Source organism: Acartia tonsa, chromosome 9, assembly GCF_053477335.1.
Source record: "Acartia tonsa isolate MP-2025a chromosome 9, ASM5347733v1, whole genome shotgun sequence".
In the NCBI taxonomy this organism is placed as follows: domain Eukaryota; kingdom Metazoa; phylum Arthropoda; class Copepoda; order Calanoida; family Acartiidae; genus Acartia; species Acartia tonsa.
In genome coordinates, this window is record NC_137268.1 from 37,881,102 (window position 1) to 37,897,904 (window position 16,803).

Consider the following 16,803-nt stretch of genomic DNA (forward strand, 5'->3'; position numbering starts at 1 on the left):
AGTTAGAATAGAGAATACATACCTGAGCCTGATTTATTCCTAGGTCTGGATTTTCTACCCTTATGACCTTCATTATCACTTACGTCTGAATTCTGATCACTAAAACAAGGATAATTCAGTCAATAAATAACTGGCAAGTAACCAGGGAAATAGGACAATGGCCGAAAAATTTATGTTCATACCCAATGATGATACACAAAACTACCCTTTCTATAGAACACAATCAATGGTAATCTAACTTCTTAACAAGTATTGGTTGAAACGTTTAGACACTCATTTAACCAATCAAAATTCAATAAGAGTCCCCAAAATTGTTAATCTAACAAATAAGAAAACATTGGGAACTAGTGTAATAAACAGCCCATTGTCCCCTACCTCCATGCAAGTAACAAAGACCTTTTTAGACAACTCATTAAGTATATATTTCTTATACTTCAATTTGCTGTTATCTTAATTTAATACAGGTAGGTAAATCTAAACTTACCTAAGCTCATTTTTTCTTGACTTTTTAGCCAGCGGAGGCTCGCTGGTATCACGATCAGAATCCGCTGCTGACGACTCCTGAAATATTTACAGGGGTGTATATTCTGCATGGGACATCCTGCTAAAGAGAGGGGGGGGGGAAATGAGGAAATAATGAGTTGTGAAAATTTTTTTGGAATGTGGTGTTGGTCATTCTCCCCCTCCCCCGCTCAAGTGCTCTTAGAGGCCTCTAGGAGAGCAGCCGCAGGTCCTAAATAAACTACTTTTTTTTACCTCTGACAAGGTTGAATGTTTCCAAGCTGCGGAGCTCATCTTATATCACAACACTAATATCACAAGGTCGTCTCTGAATGAATTCTGAAATTGACAAAAAAATACAAAAGCGTGTATAAAAGACTCATTTTTTCAATATGTAGCAAAAAGTAAAACAAAAGGTATGTTTGATATTATAAGAAAGTACCTAAATTGTTTTATACAAAAAATGTAGAAAATAATTCACACTACAGAAAATGCAGTTTCCGTGCCTACAATACTTTGATTATACTTTTTTAATACGGACGATTGAACGCCAACGTACATGCCTAAATTAAAAAGCGGCGATTATAAAAAAAATATATACATAAAATTGAGTAAAAATGTCTTATAAAATGCTACAGATTTTACAAATATCACATTTAAAGAAAAATTTTAAAATATGTTTTAATAGGTTTACAATAAACTCATAATACTTTATATGAAAACTAGCGGATACGCCCCTAGAGGCCTCAAGGGGCACTTGAGGAGGGAAGAGTCGAATTTGATAACCCAATATATTATTTTAGATTTTAAAAGAAAAAGTACAAAAAGAATTTTTTTATTGGAAAGGGGGGGGGGGGGGGGTTATTTTTTTCTAGGGGCTATTTCTCTTGGGAGGGTGGTGGTACCCTCCCCCAAAATAGTTATAACCCTTCCCAGGACCTATGACAAGCTACACTGTTAAGGAGAACCCGATCGGTGCAGCGGTTGGCGAGATCCTTCTGTACAAACACTCATCCTGTAACTTTATTATAAGGATATTTGTTAATAATAGGTACTTTAAAATTAAGAAGATATAACCTTCACCTTGCATTGAGATTACAAATTTCATCACTAAAGTTTTGCTTTAGTGATGCTTTAAAACGATAATATTCACTAAATATTTTTCACTAATATTTTTGTCTTTAGTTCTTTTCCATAAGGAATACACATATTTAGTGAATATTATCGTTCTTCTACTGTTTTTAAACCTTTGAACTTACACCTTTGCGAAATTTTAGCACATCCTACCTCCCCATCTATTCTACTTTACACAATACTGACAAGAAAACTTTTATTAACTTTGTAAAAACAAAGACAACAAAGTAATTCATTTAATAAGTGGATATTGTTTTTTTTCTTTTAGTGTTTTGGCTTTTGAGGTTTGATTGAGTCATGAATTGTAAGTAATTTTTTCCTGGATTTGTAATGTAGAATTAAAATTCCACTGCATATGATTTTGTTTTAGGATGGCTGAACAAAATGCATTCGGTGCAAGGCCCAAGAGACAAGATTCATATTGTACAGCAAATAACTATCATTCAGCGGCATTGTGCTTCTATAATCCTGATCAGAAACTAGCTTCCATGATTCGAACATTGTCAATGTTTTGCGGAGTTTTTCTTCTGTGGAAAATTGCAGTGGTTTACCGGGGCCCATGCCGTGGTCAAAGATTTTGTTATTTTTGCCGCACTGAGAACAAGAAGTATCCCCTCCTTTTCCAGCACACTCTTTGTTCAGATGAAGACAAATATTGATCCCTTCAATATTTCCATCCCTGTCCACGTAGATGTGTGTGAAGCTTTGTTTATCGTTAAATGCTAGCGACAGGGCACTTTGTGGATCTTTAAGTGCTGTTTTTTGGTTCACATCAAATAGTTTCCCAGAAACTTTGAATGTGACATGATCAGTTCTGATGCTTTTTTCCAATAGCAACAAGTGTTTACGACTGTTTTCTATATATTCCTCAAGGCTTGAATCATACACTGAAGATCTTGACACAATAATAGTTTCATTTTCATCTGCAGCTAAATATTCAGAACTCATAAGATTTCCAGTAAATGCTTTCACATTTCTGATGTTTCTTGTAACAAAATTTACAATTGCGTAATGGGGCACATTTCCAAAGCTTGATTTTTTAACGGAGAATATTTCAGTTTCTTTGTCGCCTACTTGGTTAACAGAAGTATATTCAAACTTGTATAATTCTAGCTTATCTAGCCTGCCATCAATTTCCTTCTCTAAGTTGTTGAGTTGAAAATATCTGGCTTCATTTCGCAGAGACTTAAGCTCGTCCAGGGATAATTTTGGTAGATCATCTTCTCTTAGGAAATTGAGGATAACTGTGAACTTTACAGGGTCACGGTCAAGAAAATAAGCTCCATCCTGAAGGGATTAAAATACAAATTATGAAAGCATATGAAACTAAAAATACGGATTAAGGAAGATTAATTTTGCTTTTACTGCCGTTTATTAGTTTAATTCTGTCAAAGCTTATATTATCAAAATACATAGGGAGTGAGTTATAGTATTATAGTATAGCCCCTAGCCTCTAGGGCTTTACCCAAAGAGGTAATAAAAAAAATACCTCTAATGCTGCAACCACTATATTTTAGTTTACTGCATTAAAAAAAACAATAATTGAGGGGGATCTTTTAGTTTTTTGAGGGGGTTTGGGGGTGTCACACGCCCCAAGAAAATAGCCTAAACCACCACAAGACCAGTAGATATATTCCCTGAAGATTAGAATCCAATCGGTTGAGTGGTTATTGAGATCTTAAGGGACAGACAGACGGACGGACGAACAGACACCAAGCTACTTTGTATCATAGAAAGCGCTGGATAACTGATTTTAAGCAGCTTAGCTACTTTACAAAATAAAAAAAATTGTATTTTCATCCCTCAAGTTTTGCAGCTGGTTGAAATGGCGAGTCAACATCAAACATCCTACCCAACACTGAACTTGGTTCTCTCATCAATGTTTGTCTTGTTGTCATAAACCTGAGAAAAGGAGAAATTTAATTGTTAATGTTACTAATGTCATATATTTATGTTGTGATGTCATATATTTAAGCTTGCAGACCATATGTTAATTGTTACTCTTAATTGCTCTTTAATTGCTCTCAGAAAGAATAAAGAGAAAATATATTTAAGTCAGTTGATATTGAGAGTCCTAACACAGAACATTATCTGGTTTGGGTTTGAGTCTTTATTAAGACCAATACAGCTATTTACAGACATCCTACTACTTTAGATAGTTTGCATAGGCAGATATTCTACCCCTTCAAAGTGCATAGTTAATTAATACATTGTATTAATTAAACAGACAGTCATCCTGTTGTTTGGTGTCCTGATATACAGACAGACATCCTGCTACTTCAGAACTATCCAGCTTTGAATAATCAGTAGTTTTGACTTATTAACATATTTAATCATTTCTAAATATAGTATCAATATATAATCTTATTTACTCAAAAACTGCATTTAATCCAATATAATAAATACTTAAAAATCTGTTTGCATTTTGAATTGAACATTAAGTCTACTCTATCATTAACTTATGTAAGTCTGTCTATATCACATTTGGCGCAGTCTTATTGTGCTACGTGTTATTTAGACCTGCTGCTGAGTTAAGGGTGGGGGAAGTGGTGTTTAATTTGAAGTCACTCACTTTTTGAGATATTTTTTTATCTCGGATTTTTCACAGTTTTGTTTTAATTTTTATATTTCTAACTTGATTTATATTTCAGGTTTCTGTGGAATTTCATTCTTTAACTCTTTTGATCTAAATTTCACGGCGGATCTAGTTCCAGTGCTCGGATATGGCTGATGGAGAAAAAGGAGAGCGGGGTAAAACTGAAGGCAAGCGTGGACGGCCGCCTAAACGTCCTCGGGAGAATGACAGTCAGGATGATGATGGAACTCCCGAACATTGGGAGGAGGAGGATGCTGCAGCTGAGGATGCTGGTGCAGGTGCCAATGCGAATGTGGAGTTGGCGTTGGGCGAGGTGGAGAATGACGTTGTGCCTGAAAGCATAAAAAAATATGTTAGGGCAATGTTGCAGGAGCATACGACTGTCAAAGATCAGGTGGATAAGTTAACGGCGGCGAATAAACGGCTGGAGAATAAGGTGAAAGAGTTTAAGAACTCTGATGAGCATAAGAAGTTAGGTTATGATGTTGATTTGGCTACTATTAAGAAAAAGGTGGCGCAATTGCCAGTGGATGGGGATATTAGCGGTTTTTTGTATGAGACAAGTATGGGGGCTAGTGTATCTGCAGTCAAGGCGACGGGGGATGATTCGTTTAATACATCTTTCATTAATCGTTTGAGTGTGGAGGCTAAATTGGATTCTACAAATTTTGAGGCTAAAAGCGGGAAAAGTGCTCCTGGACATTTGAAGTTTTCGCAGATTGAGTTTTTAGGTCCTGTTGGGAATGGAAATTGGATGAATGTTCGTGAGAGTTGTCTGACCGAATATGAAAATCAATTGTTGGATATATTTCCTTTAATTGAGGAAAGGGCTGAAGTGCTTAAGGCCTATAAAAAGGTGGCCGGCGGTAGTGCAAGCCAACAGACTGTAGAGGAGAAGTTTAAGGAGTTTTGTCTTGTAAGAGGAGTCAAGTGGGATAGTGATTTTGTGCGGGATGCTCCATTTTGGGATGGAAACATTGATTTTGAGGATTATTTCTTATCCTTATGGAGGGTTGCTAGGTTCGCAAAGTTGGAGGATCCTATGCTTTTCAAGGACATCCTGTACAATAGGATTTTTGAGTGCAAAGGGAAGAAGATGGGGAGGTTGATTACGCCGGAGGCTAATGCTTCCTTAAGTGCTTTAGGTTATTACCTGTTGATAAGAAGGTTGGTGATACCCTTTGCTGATACAGAGTCGGCTACCGAATTCTTTTACGCCCTGAAACAAAAGAGTGGTCAGAATGTGGATGTGTTTTTCAATGCTAAATTGCGTCTGTTTAGGCTTATGCATCCTGGTCAAATTTCTAGACAATCTTGGCGTGATTTCTATAATAATGTGGCTAAGAATTTGCTGTTTTCTGATTTAGCTAGAGATATGGCTAATTTCATTGAATCTATGCATTACCTGGAAGATTACAGTGCTTTCTTGACTTATTTGATTCGCAGAGGTCAGCATTATATAAGCTGGGCTCGTTCTGGACACGTATCACCTGAAAATGTAACGTCCTGTTATTCTCAGGCTATGGAAGGGTTGAGGCTAGAGGATTCTAGGGAGGTGAAAGCTAGGCCTGTAATCAGTGAAGTGCATGTATCTGATATGGAGGGCAGGACTGAGATTGGCGATAATAATGCGTGGATTGAAGGGAATGATGATATTCCTTGGGATCAGGTTGAGAACGTGATTGGGGCTCTGAATTCGAAGGCTAAAACTATGATTTGTTGGTATTGTGGGAAAAAAGGTCATGTAGTGGCTAGTTGCTGGCAGAAGAGAGATGGCAAGCCGCCAGCTCCTGATTCTCGCATAGGAAAGACCAAAGCTAAGTTTTTCTCAGCCGGTAGCGAAAAGAAAGAGGGTCCTGGAGTGCCTAATAATAGGGTAATACCTGAGCAGTTTTTGAAGAAGACAGTCAATCAGGTGGGGCCTGTTGTGGATAGGTGGGGCAATCAGGTGGGGCCTGTTGTGGATTCTGAAAAGAGCAGAGATGAGAAACAGTATGAGGCTATGATTGCTGACATAGCCAGAAACAATTTCCAGCAATATCCTATGTAATGGATATGATTGATTTGATGTATAAATCTCATTCTAGGATGAAATTTATAGATCGTTCTTTTATTCATATTCATTATATAGGCTATAGTACTGTAAATAGTTAATTTTGCTGTTTTGTATTTACATTATTGCTTTCAACTTTATAAAGCATTACTGTCTTGTTTATTCTTCAGTCAAGGTGTGATCGTGTTAATGAAAACATTATATATATATATTTATATATATATATATATATATCTACTATATATTATATTTTGATAAGTACCTATGCAAGGTTGAATACTTCGAGAGGTACTTACCTGTATAAAAAAAAAGGCTTGGAGTGTAGCTGTGTGATGCTGGTAGTCTGGGAGATGTACAGGATTTCATAAATTGAACAGTATGTTGGCGGCTGGTGACAGATGAGGGGCTGACTGCTGTGTAGTGGAATGATGTATATCTAAAATATATGGATATATTAATTATAATGACTAGTGTTTTCAAGAGATTGTGAAGTTTTTGAAGATAACGAAAATGCCTATTTGTGCGGATTTAGAATTTCTTGTGCCTGGGGCTGATATTCCGGTGAAGGAGTTAGGAATTATTGATACAGGAAATAATTTTAATTCTTTGATATCTAGAGAAATTCTTGATAAACATGGAGTTGAGTTTTGTCCTGCTAAATTATCAGCATATTCAGTAGATTTAAAGAAAGTTAATATTATTGGATATGTTGAGTTGAAATTTAGATTTGCTGGAACTCAAGCTGTGTTTACGGAGATATTTTATGTACCTGAGGTGACGAGTAGGTTGGTAAATCTTGGATCTGATTTCCTGAAAAAGAATAAAATTAATATTTGTTTGGATGAAGATAAGTTTGAATTTTGTGGGGAATCTGTTCCTATTAATTCCTGTTTACAGAAACAGGTGGTGGCAGAGATACAGAAAATTCCTATTTTGTCCGGACGAATGAATTCTGAAATTCCATCTAAACCTACCTTGCCAGGGATAAAGGAGGGGGGTGGGTTTGGAGAGTTATATTCAACGAAGTATAATGTGAAGTTGCTGGATAAAACTATTTTTTATCCTGGAGGATCTACCGCTGTGGTGCATGTGACTGGATTAAAGAATGACGGGCTTTGGTACGTGTCCCCTAATTCTTCTAAGATGACAAGTGGCAATGGGATTATGATTATTGAGGGGGTGTATCAGCCACGGAAAGATGGGTCCTGTGTGGTTAATGTGGTTAATGCGTCAATAAAACCTATTACCTTGCTGAGAAATGTGAAGATGGGGCATTGTTTCATCATGGATAATCAAGATGTTACCTGTAATAAAACAATTAATGAATTGGATAAGCCAGAAAAGTTGTCGGGGCAAAAAATGCATGAAAGGGTACAGTTTATTATTCAAAAATTGAAGTTAGATGAAAACCAGATGATTAAGGAAAATCCAGAATTGAAACCCAGGATTATTAAAATTTGTTTGGAAAATTTTGATATCTTTTCAATGAATGATTCAGATATTGGTGATTGTAGATTAATGACATATAATATAGAATTGTTACCTGGAGCTAAACCTGTGAAGGCCAGAAATATTCCTTTGAATCCAGAGTACGATGCTAAATTGAAGGAACAGTTGACCAAATGGCTGGATGCTGGCATTATTGAGGAGGGTTTCTCGGATTGGTCCAGTCCTATCTTTGCTGTGAAAAAGAAGGCTGCACCTGGAGCAGAGGCTAAGTTGAGGTTTGTCATCGATTTCCGCAACCTCAACAACGTGACTAAGCGGGTGGCGTGGCCGCTGCCACTGATCTCGGATAATCTGACGAAGCTGGGTTCTGGCAAGGTGTTCAGTACTCTTGATTTGACAGCTGCCTACCATTCGATGACTATGGATGAAGACTCTAAACCGTTGACAGCTTTTAGTGCAGCAAACAGGATGTATTTGTTTAACAGGTTGCCATTTGGGTTGTGTAATGCACCCAGCCTGTTCTGTGCTCTGATGGATAAGGTGCTGTCTATCCTGCCAGGTATGTATGGATTCTGTATCAGCTACTTGGACGATCTGATCGTGTTTTCATCAAGTCCAGAGGAACATGTAGAGCATCTGCAGGCACTGTTTCAAGTTCTTCGGCAGGTCAACCTGAAATTAAATTTAGATAAGTGTGATTTATTGACTAGAGAATGCCATTATTTGGGACATATTATTAGTGCCGATGGATTGAAAATGAATCCTGCATATCTGGAACGGATTAAGGATTGGGGCAAGCCTAGAACAGGGAAAGAGTTGCAGAAATTTTTGGGATTTACTAATTATTACAGAGGATATTTTGCTGATTATGCCAAGAGGTCGTGCATGTTGGATAGTCACAGGAATGACACGATAATAAAGTGGACAGAAGAGTTGAACAGAGTATGGACTGAATTTATGGAAATGTTCAAGACTGAAATGTGTAAAGGCTATCCTCAATGGGATAATCCTAATCTTTTTATTGTGGATGTAGATTATAGTTCTCAGTATTTTGCAGGGATTATTTCGCAAGAACAGGATGGTGTAGAGAGAGTGTTTGGTGTCTGTAGTAAAAAGTGTAATGCTGCAGAACAAAATTATCCTTCCTATAAAGGAGAATTAGGTGCATTAGTATATGCATTAAAGAATTTTTTACACTTTTGTAGGTTTCGTGAATTTTTGGTTCGGACAGACAGTATTTCACTAGTGCATTATAAACGTTGGGCTAAAGGATCAATAAACGGTGTCACCTATCGATGGATAACTTTCTTGCAAAGTTTTGACTTTACAGTTATCCATCGACAGGGGACTAAGCATGTGAACGTAGATTATTTGTCGAGAACTGAGTTAGATTGTAAGGATCATCGACTGAAGGATTGTCAGGAGTGTAGAGAGACAGATAATAAAATTTTGGATCCTTACCTGGATGATTCACCATTTCTGGATCAAATCTATTCTATTATGCAGGTACATTCTGCAGAGGATGAGGCGGATGTTGAGTTTGTCTGGCAAAGTAGTCTTCAGCAGGACGAGATCCTAAATGAAATAAGGTTATGGATATTGGAAAGGAGACAGTTGTCGTCTTATGAGAGGGCGGAGTTATCGGGCAGAAAAGAATTATTGTACAATCTTATTGGCCATATGTATGTGCTAGAGGGGGTTGTAATTTTCAGACAGCCTTTGGCCGAAGGGGGTTTCGTCGAGAGGCCTGTAGTGCCTCTTTCTTTATACAATGATATATTTGATTCAGCTCATGGTGGATATGGTTCTGGACATAGAGGTGTGCAGGAGACAATACGTAAGATAAATGAGAGATTTTTTATGCCTGGCGTGAACAAGTTTGTGGAATCGAGAATACGAAGTTGTATTACATGTTTGAAAAAGGCTGGAAGTAATCCTAAACATGTTTCACCTATAACTCATTCTGTTCAAAGTAGTGAAGTTTTTGCTAATATGTCCGTAGATCTGGTTGGACCTTGGACTCCATGTTATCATCAGGGACAGACGGTTAAATTTGTCTTAATCATGGTTTGTCTATTTTCTAGATATGTTTTTACATGTCCGTTGGTTGATGCTAAAACTGAAACAACTGTAAAGGCTATATTGGAAAATTTTGTACCTACCTATGGTTTATTTAGAGCTTTGAGATCGGATAGAGGTACAAATTTTACAAGCAGTGTGTTTAAAGGCGTGATGAAAGGATTGGGGGTGGATACTGTCCTAATTCCCCCCAGGAATCCAAATTCGAATCCTGTAGAGAGGCAAAATCAAAGTTTGTATGCTGCTTTGAAAGTAGACGAAAATCATGGAACAAAGGACTGGGCTAAAAAATTACCTTTGGCTACGTTGGTGATTAACTGTTCCAAGAGTACTAGAACTGGATATTCTCCATTTTTTCTAGTTTTTGGTCGGCAGCCACGTATTCCTCTCGATTTTCTATCACCAGTCCCGTCTGTTGAATCTTCATCCTCGCGGTCGTATTTGGAATTTCTGAAAAATATGGAGGATGTAATTAAGAGAATTTCTACAAAATCCAAGTTATATTTAGAGGTTCAAAATAAACACAGAGTACAGAGGGAAGCATTAAGAGTTACAGATGTTTGTTATGCTTTCTTTAATATTGTAAAAACTGACGTGTCCAAGAAATTACAGTCTTTCTATGGAGGGCCTTTTATTGTAGTTAAGAAATTTTCGGATGCATTGTATGAGTTGGCACCTTTTGGGAATAATCCCATCAAGAAAAATCAGGTTGTCGCTAGGGATAAAATTCGAAAAATTCATGCTCGAACGGAAGTTCTAGGGGAGGAGGTTAATTTTAACGTTTTTCCTTTACCTGAAATTTGTCCGTCCGATGAGATATTTTTGGAGGTTGACAATATGCCTGTAGAGAAAGAAACTGTAGAGGAGAGAGAGAGTGAAGATGTTGTGTATTTGTCATCTGAAAATGATGGTTTTGAGTTGGCAGAGGAAAGACAGAGTGACGAGATTCAGGAGAAGGAGAGTGAGGTTGAGGTTGATAATGACAGAGTTTCAGAGAATGAGAATAGAGAAATTATACCTGTAGGTGAAGGAGTAGAGGTGGGAGTGACAGATGAATCTGTGGTGCCTGCTCCTGTAGCTGAGGGTAATTTTGACGAGGTTGAGCTTCCATCGGAACAGTCGTTTTTGACTACGGCGCCGCCGCAATCTTCACCTGAAAGATTAGTTACAATTAAGAAAAGTGGATCACGGGTGGCGAAATATTTATGGGACACTGGGAGGAGGTTAAGATCTCAGGTAGGGGGTCCTGTGGTACATGTTCAGATAGGAACTCGAGGACGGAGAAAGTAGGGAAAAGAGAGCTGATAATAATTATTTTTGAGAAAAAAAATATTATTAAAATACATATAAATATTTAAAAAAAAAATATATTATAATAAGAGTTCATGAATTGTTATTTGATTATTTTAATAACAAATATGTGCTGACAAAGCTAGTAGGTAGAAAGTTGCCCTGCAATGAAAGGCTAAATCAGTTGATATTTGCGGGTGAATTGGTGAACAGTTATCAGCTAATAATGTCTGGTCATAATAATAAATTCAAATCAGGTAAATATTTTTTAATTTGGGGATTGTGTTTGTTACCCTGTGGTGCTGATGTGATACCTGTGCTAGTAAAGGAGTGTGTTGGCGATGGTCCTGAGTTGAGGGCTTCAGAATGTACAGTATTTGGTCAGCATGAGTTTAATGGAACAGTCAGCGGTCATCTGTTAAAAAAAGTTGGAGTGAGATTTTTGCCCGCGGTACAATGTCACGTCGACAGAACGGTTCACACCTGGTATTGCGGCAAATATAGCCATCTACATTTAGGGGCACCAGCTGTTGTTAGTAGTGATGAGTTAATTTCTAGTGAAGATTGTAAAAGGATGGAGGAACAGAGGGTGTTAGACATAGATGGACGACGGTTGCCTGTAGCGTTTTATGACCGGTCACTGACTTATTTCATAAATGGTACCATCCTGTATGATGATATGATGACGTATGGGATTGACCCTCAGTGCAGAGGAGATGGTATTTATTTAAATAATACCTTTGTGCCTAATACTTTTCAAGAAATTCAGATTACAAGTTATTTGAAAAATATACAAATTTCAATGTTACCTGATAACAGTTGTTTTCTTGAGGATCAGTTCATTGGGGCACACTGTCTGGAGTCTGATCTGCGGCTTGGGCTTGATCGAGTGATAGTTCACAATAGATCACAGGAAGATAGACGTTATTTTAGTTATTTTCGGACTGTTGAAATTGTAAATTTAACTTTGTTTACATTTTCTAATATGGCGGATGATGCTAATAATCAGGGTGGCCAAAGTTGGTTGGCGATTTCTCCACAGTTTTCGTTGGGATTAAAACTGGGGAAAAAAGTGGAGTTTTCTGACTTTCTGACTGATTTGCATTATTTTCATACCAACGTTCCTGATGTATTTTTGTGGATTACAACTGCTAAAAAGAATTTCTTTCCTTGGATGCGAAAAAAAGAGGAGGATGGTGCTTTATTATTACAGTTAACTTCTTCCTATCATCAAGTGGAAAGGATTTTGCAGGCAGAACAGGGGTGTTGGGAGAATAATTTGTTTCATTCCAACATCAAGCAAGTCGGAAATTTGTTGGTACAACATCTGGGGGAGATGGAGCTTGTGTCTGTATGTAAAAAAAGATGGTTGAATGTGACTATAGGAGCAAATTTGCCGTGTTATCTTGGTCATTTTTCTCTGTTTATGGATGATAGAATTGTTGCTGTAGAACCATTCACAAGATTAGTTAAAAATGTTTCCTTGTTAATGGTTGTCGAGTGTAGGAAAAATCCAGTATTTGTGAGAGTTAAACCTGGATTATATCTAGGCAATAAGGGGGCAGGAATGCAGCTGGTTCAGACTAAACGGCTGGAGGATAGTTGGTTGAAGGTACCATTGAATTTTGAGCATCTGCTGGATAAGGGAGAGAAAGGACAGGTGTTGGAGTCTGTGGAAGAGGCTAAACTTTCGGAATTGGCTGCTAATTCAAAGGCGTTTGTTGTAGAGGTGACAGAAGATTGGTTTGTTCATTTGTATAATTCCTCAATTGATTGGTTGACTAATAGTTGGCAGCATTTTGTTATGGCTGTGATGGGTGCTGCTGGGGTGGTTATTGGATTGCTGTGTGTTGGTTGTCTAGGCAGACTGTGTAACTGCGTCAAATTTTCGCGTTATCGGGAAAACAGTAATTAAAATTTGGCATCCCTGATAAATATAATTTATGTAAAGTATTTCGTTTTGAATGTCGTCTTATATATGAAAACTGTTAAAATATTAAAATATTAAAATGTTAATATTTAATTATTGATTATTATCAGGAAATGGAGATGGAAACGAAAGGCGGTATCAGCGGCCGTCTGGTCGGCGGGAGGAGCGTGAACCGTCTGTTGAGATGTTGGAAGCTGGTAGATCTAATCGGCGGCATGTTGTGTATAGAAGAGATGACAGGAGGCAGTATGATGTAGAATCCCCCAGGTATGAGCCTGGATATGATGATGAGGACGATGTTGGCAACGTGAGTCTTGAAGTTGAGCTTGATTCCAGGGATCGTCTGCCCAGTGAACAGAGTGGTTCGGAGATAGACAGTTGGACTGAGCCTACTACGGACAAGCCTGAAAAGGTGGCAGATAATGGTTCTGGTGAGGGACGTCGCAGATTTGGTAAGTTTGTGCCAAATCAGGCTGCTGGGTCGGTCAGGTCTAAGGGAGCCAGCAAGGCTTATGATGATGCTGGGGAAGGTACTTCCAGAAGGGGAGCCAGCAATGCTTATAATGATGCTGGGGAAGGTACTTCCAGAAGGGGCGTGGTCAAGCGGCCTGCTGGGGCAGATTCTCTTGGGCCTAAACAAAAGAGGGAGTTACCAGATTTACGTGCTGAGGTTGAGAGAAATAAGGCTGAGCGCAAGAATGACAAACGTGGCTTGGCGCCGCTCAGTGATGAAGATATAGGTAAAATCAGTAATTCTGTTGCTGTGACTCTAAAGCCTATGATTGAGGAAAAAATTCGTGAAGCTGTAAGAGAATCAGTCAAAAGTTTGAACACTGCACAGAAACTTTGGCAGACGGACAGTCATAATCGGATTAAAGATATGTTGGCCTCGCATAAGAGGGATCTAATGGACTGTATAAGGAAGGTAGATACAGAGATGCAGCAAATGGTGGCTACTACTGCACAGCAAAAGACTTCTTATATGGTACAAAGTGTACAGACAGCAATGACTGATAATTGGGAAAGTAGTTCAGCCAAGTTGGGACAGCAGGTGAGCCAACAGGTGGAAAGTGTTTTGGCAGGACAGGGAACTAAGGTTCAAGAGGCTATTTCTGAGATGGCTAAGAAAGAGGCTGAAGTGCAAAGGCACCTGTCCAATATTTTTAGTGAGCTTAGCGAGATCCGGCGCAGAATAAACAATGACTTACCGGCGGCGTCATATTGGCAGTTGCAGCAGGCTGGAACTTCTGACGGTGCTGGGGCTAGCAAAGGAGTGATGATGGTCTCGGGAGGTGTTCAGGTCACTGGTGGCGTTGAGATGGAGGTGGCAATGTCGGCAGATGGGCCAGCGGTTGCTGCAGAGGTGGCTGTTGCGAATGATACCGCCTCAGCGGTAAATGATGCTGTGATGGTGGCTGTAGGAGGGCCTGTAACTGCTGCAGCGAGTAATGCTGTCATAGCGGCAACAGTGGGCGTTTCGGCTGAGGTTGGTGGAGGGGCGCTGAACACTCCTCCTCCAGTGGGTGAAGGAGAGGAAGGACTGGAGGCCGGGGTTAATTTCGATGTAGGTTCACCCAGTGAAGACATTGATCCTAGTTTATTGGATCAACCTGATGGATGGTGAAACCATGCTTAGCTGGATGGTTACAGAAGGGGGTAAATGTCATATATTTATGTTGTGATGTCATATATTTAAGCTTGCAGATCATATGTTAATTGTTACTCTTAATTGCTCTTTAATTGCTCTCAGAAAGAATAAAGAGAAAATATATTTAAGTCAGTTGATATTGAGAGTCCTAACACAGAACATTATCTGGTTTGGGTTCGAGTCTTTATTAAGACCAATACAGCTATTTACAGACATCCTACTACTTTAGATAGTTTGCATAGGCAGATATTCTACCCCTTCAAAGTGCATAGTTAATTAATACATTGTATTAATTAAACAGACAGTCATCCTGTTGTTTGGTGTCCTGATATACAGACAGACATCCTGCTACTTCAGAACTATCCAGCTTTGAATAATCAGTAGTTTTGACTTATTAACATATTTAATCATTTCTAAATATAGTATCAATATATAATCTTATTTACTCAAAAACTGCATTTAATCCAATATAATAAATACTTAAAAATCTGTTTGCATTTTGAATTGAACATTAAGTCTACTCTATCATTAACTTATGTAAGTCTGTCTATATCACACTAATATTGAATTAGAGAAATGTTACTTTGCTTTTTAAATAAATAGCGGGTTCGCCCCTAGAGGCCTCTCGGGGCACTTGAGGCGGGGTGTGTTGAATCTCAAAAAGAAGAGTGGGGTTTAAATGTTTGATAGTCTGCACTATGTAGGGAAAAAATCTTATCTTTACCTTGATCCGCCTACATTCAACTTGATAATATCATTATACGACATTTTTATTTTGTTCTTTATGGACATTTTTAAATATTGTTGTTTTAAGTCTCAGTACGAAAGCGAAAGTAGTATTTCATTTTAAACATGAGATCTTAATAATTTTTATTATTCTGAAAAACTTGAGTTTTTTAAATGTTAAAATCAGGGTTTTTTAAGCTTGTTTTTTTTGGTTTAAACCACTTGGTTAAGCCAAGTGTTTTTTTTAATGCCAACCCTGGTTAAAATTCAATCGTACGTCGGAGTGGAAAAACGCAGTAGTGTTAAAATATTAATTTAACTAGGAATTTCTATATAGATTAGGTTAAGTTAAGATATGAATGTATAAACAAGCCCCCCGCATGGGTTAGGCATTTTAAAAGCCTATAAGATAATCTAAAATAGGTTAGGTTTGGGACTCCTGCGTTTGTCATAGGACCTTTAAAATTAATGAATATTTTCTTAAATTGGTTTTTAATCAATTTCATTATATCATAATTTTAATGTTTCAGTTTTAATTAAAAATTATACACTTTTGCAAATCAAAAATAATTTTATATCAGACAGTAATAATTTAATTATTTTACACTTTAGACAATTTCAACCCTTTAATAGCAATATCAATTAATAGCTAGCACTGCCCCATGGCTATAAATAAGTATTTTCTAATTTGGTTACGTCTACAAATATATACGAGGAAACATGACATGGCATGCACATATGGGAGAGGGGGGGGGGGAATAGATAGATGGATATTTCACAATCCGTTTTCAAGGTCAATTAAGAAATCCGCCAAAATTCGCTTGCAGTTTTATTTTAAAATTAGTTTTAGAGACCTAAAGGGTTTTATTATTGATTAACTGTTGTTTCCAAGCATTAAAATTGGCTAAAACGCAATAAATTGCATAAAATATATTAGAAAGTTGGGTTTCAAACCTAATGTTTACATTTGAGTTGTCTGCTAGTGTGAGTGCACGCACATGCGCGCCTGCCGCGGATAATTTTTACAGGGTAAACAACATAGTTGTGAAAATATCGCGGATTTTTTTGTTGTTAAAAGGGAATATTTAACGATGTTTTTTTCAGTTTGAAGACTGGAAAAATATAAAAAAAATACAAAATTTAATGAAATAAGGAGTTTCATTTTACTTTTTAACTAACATTTGAATAAAAAAAACTAAAAAAAAGTAGTTTGGTACTCTGTTATTGTAAGGTTATAAAACAGTGATTAATATTATCCAAAAAAAAATATTTAAAAAAAATCATTTTAAAAAAATATTTTCAGTTCGTCATATTGAAATTAAAGTCGATTTTTAATTATATTTTATTATTAAAATATGTAATATTATTTTATCCCTGTTTACAGGTAGATTCGTTAA

The 16,803-nt window shown here is 37.4% G+C and overlaps 2 protein-coding genes across 8 annotated transcripts in view; both read right to left on the reverse strand.

Moving 5' to 3' along the window:
• The window catches only part of LOC145328862 (RNA polymerase-associated protein RTF1 homolog), a 61,165-nt gene extending 60,315 nt beyond the window's left edge, over positions 1 to 850 (reverse strand). For all 7 annotated transcript variants that reach the window (XM_080172771.1, XM_080172776.1, XM_080172775.1 and 4 more), the window contains exons 1-3: positions 757 to 850; positions 485 to 561; positions 23 to 99 (exon numbers count right to left, since the gene is read on the reverse strand). In XM_080172771.1, coding sequence (XP_080028897.1) covers positions 23 to 99; positions 485 to 561; positions 757 to 795 — 193 coding nt within the window. In that variant the 5' untranslated portion in view covers positions 796 to 850. The remainder of the gene's footprint in view (positions 1 to 22; positions 100 to 484; positions 562 to 756) is intronic.
• LOC145328864 (uncharacterized) lies at positions 839 to 15,563 on the reverse strand. Its single transcript, XM_080172778.1, has 3 exons — positions 15,405 to 15,563; positions 3,437 to 3,537; positions 839 to 2,921 (listed from the first exon to the last, which is right to left on the reverse strand). The coding sequence occupies exons 1-3, from the start codon at positions 15,470 to 15,472 to the stop codon at positions 2,002 to 2,004; spliced, it is 1,089 nt and encodes a 362-aa protein (XP_080028904.1). The 5' UTR covers positions 15,473 to 15,563; the 3' UTR covers positions 839 to 2,001.
• Between the last annotated feature and the right edge of the window lie 1,240 nt (positions 15,564 to 16,803).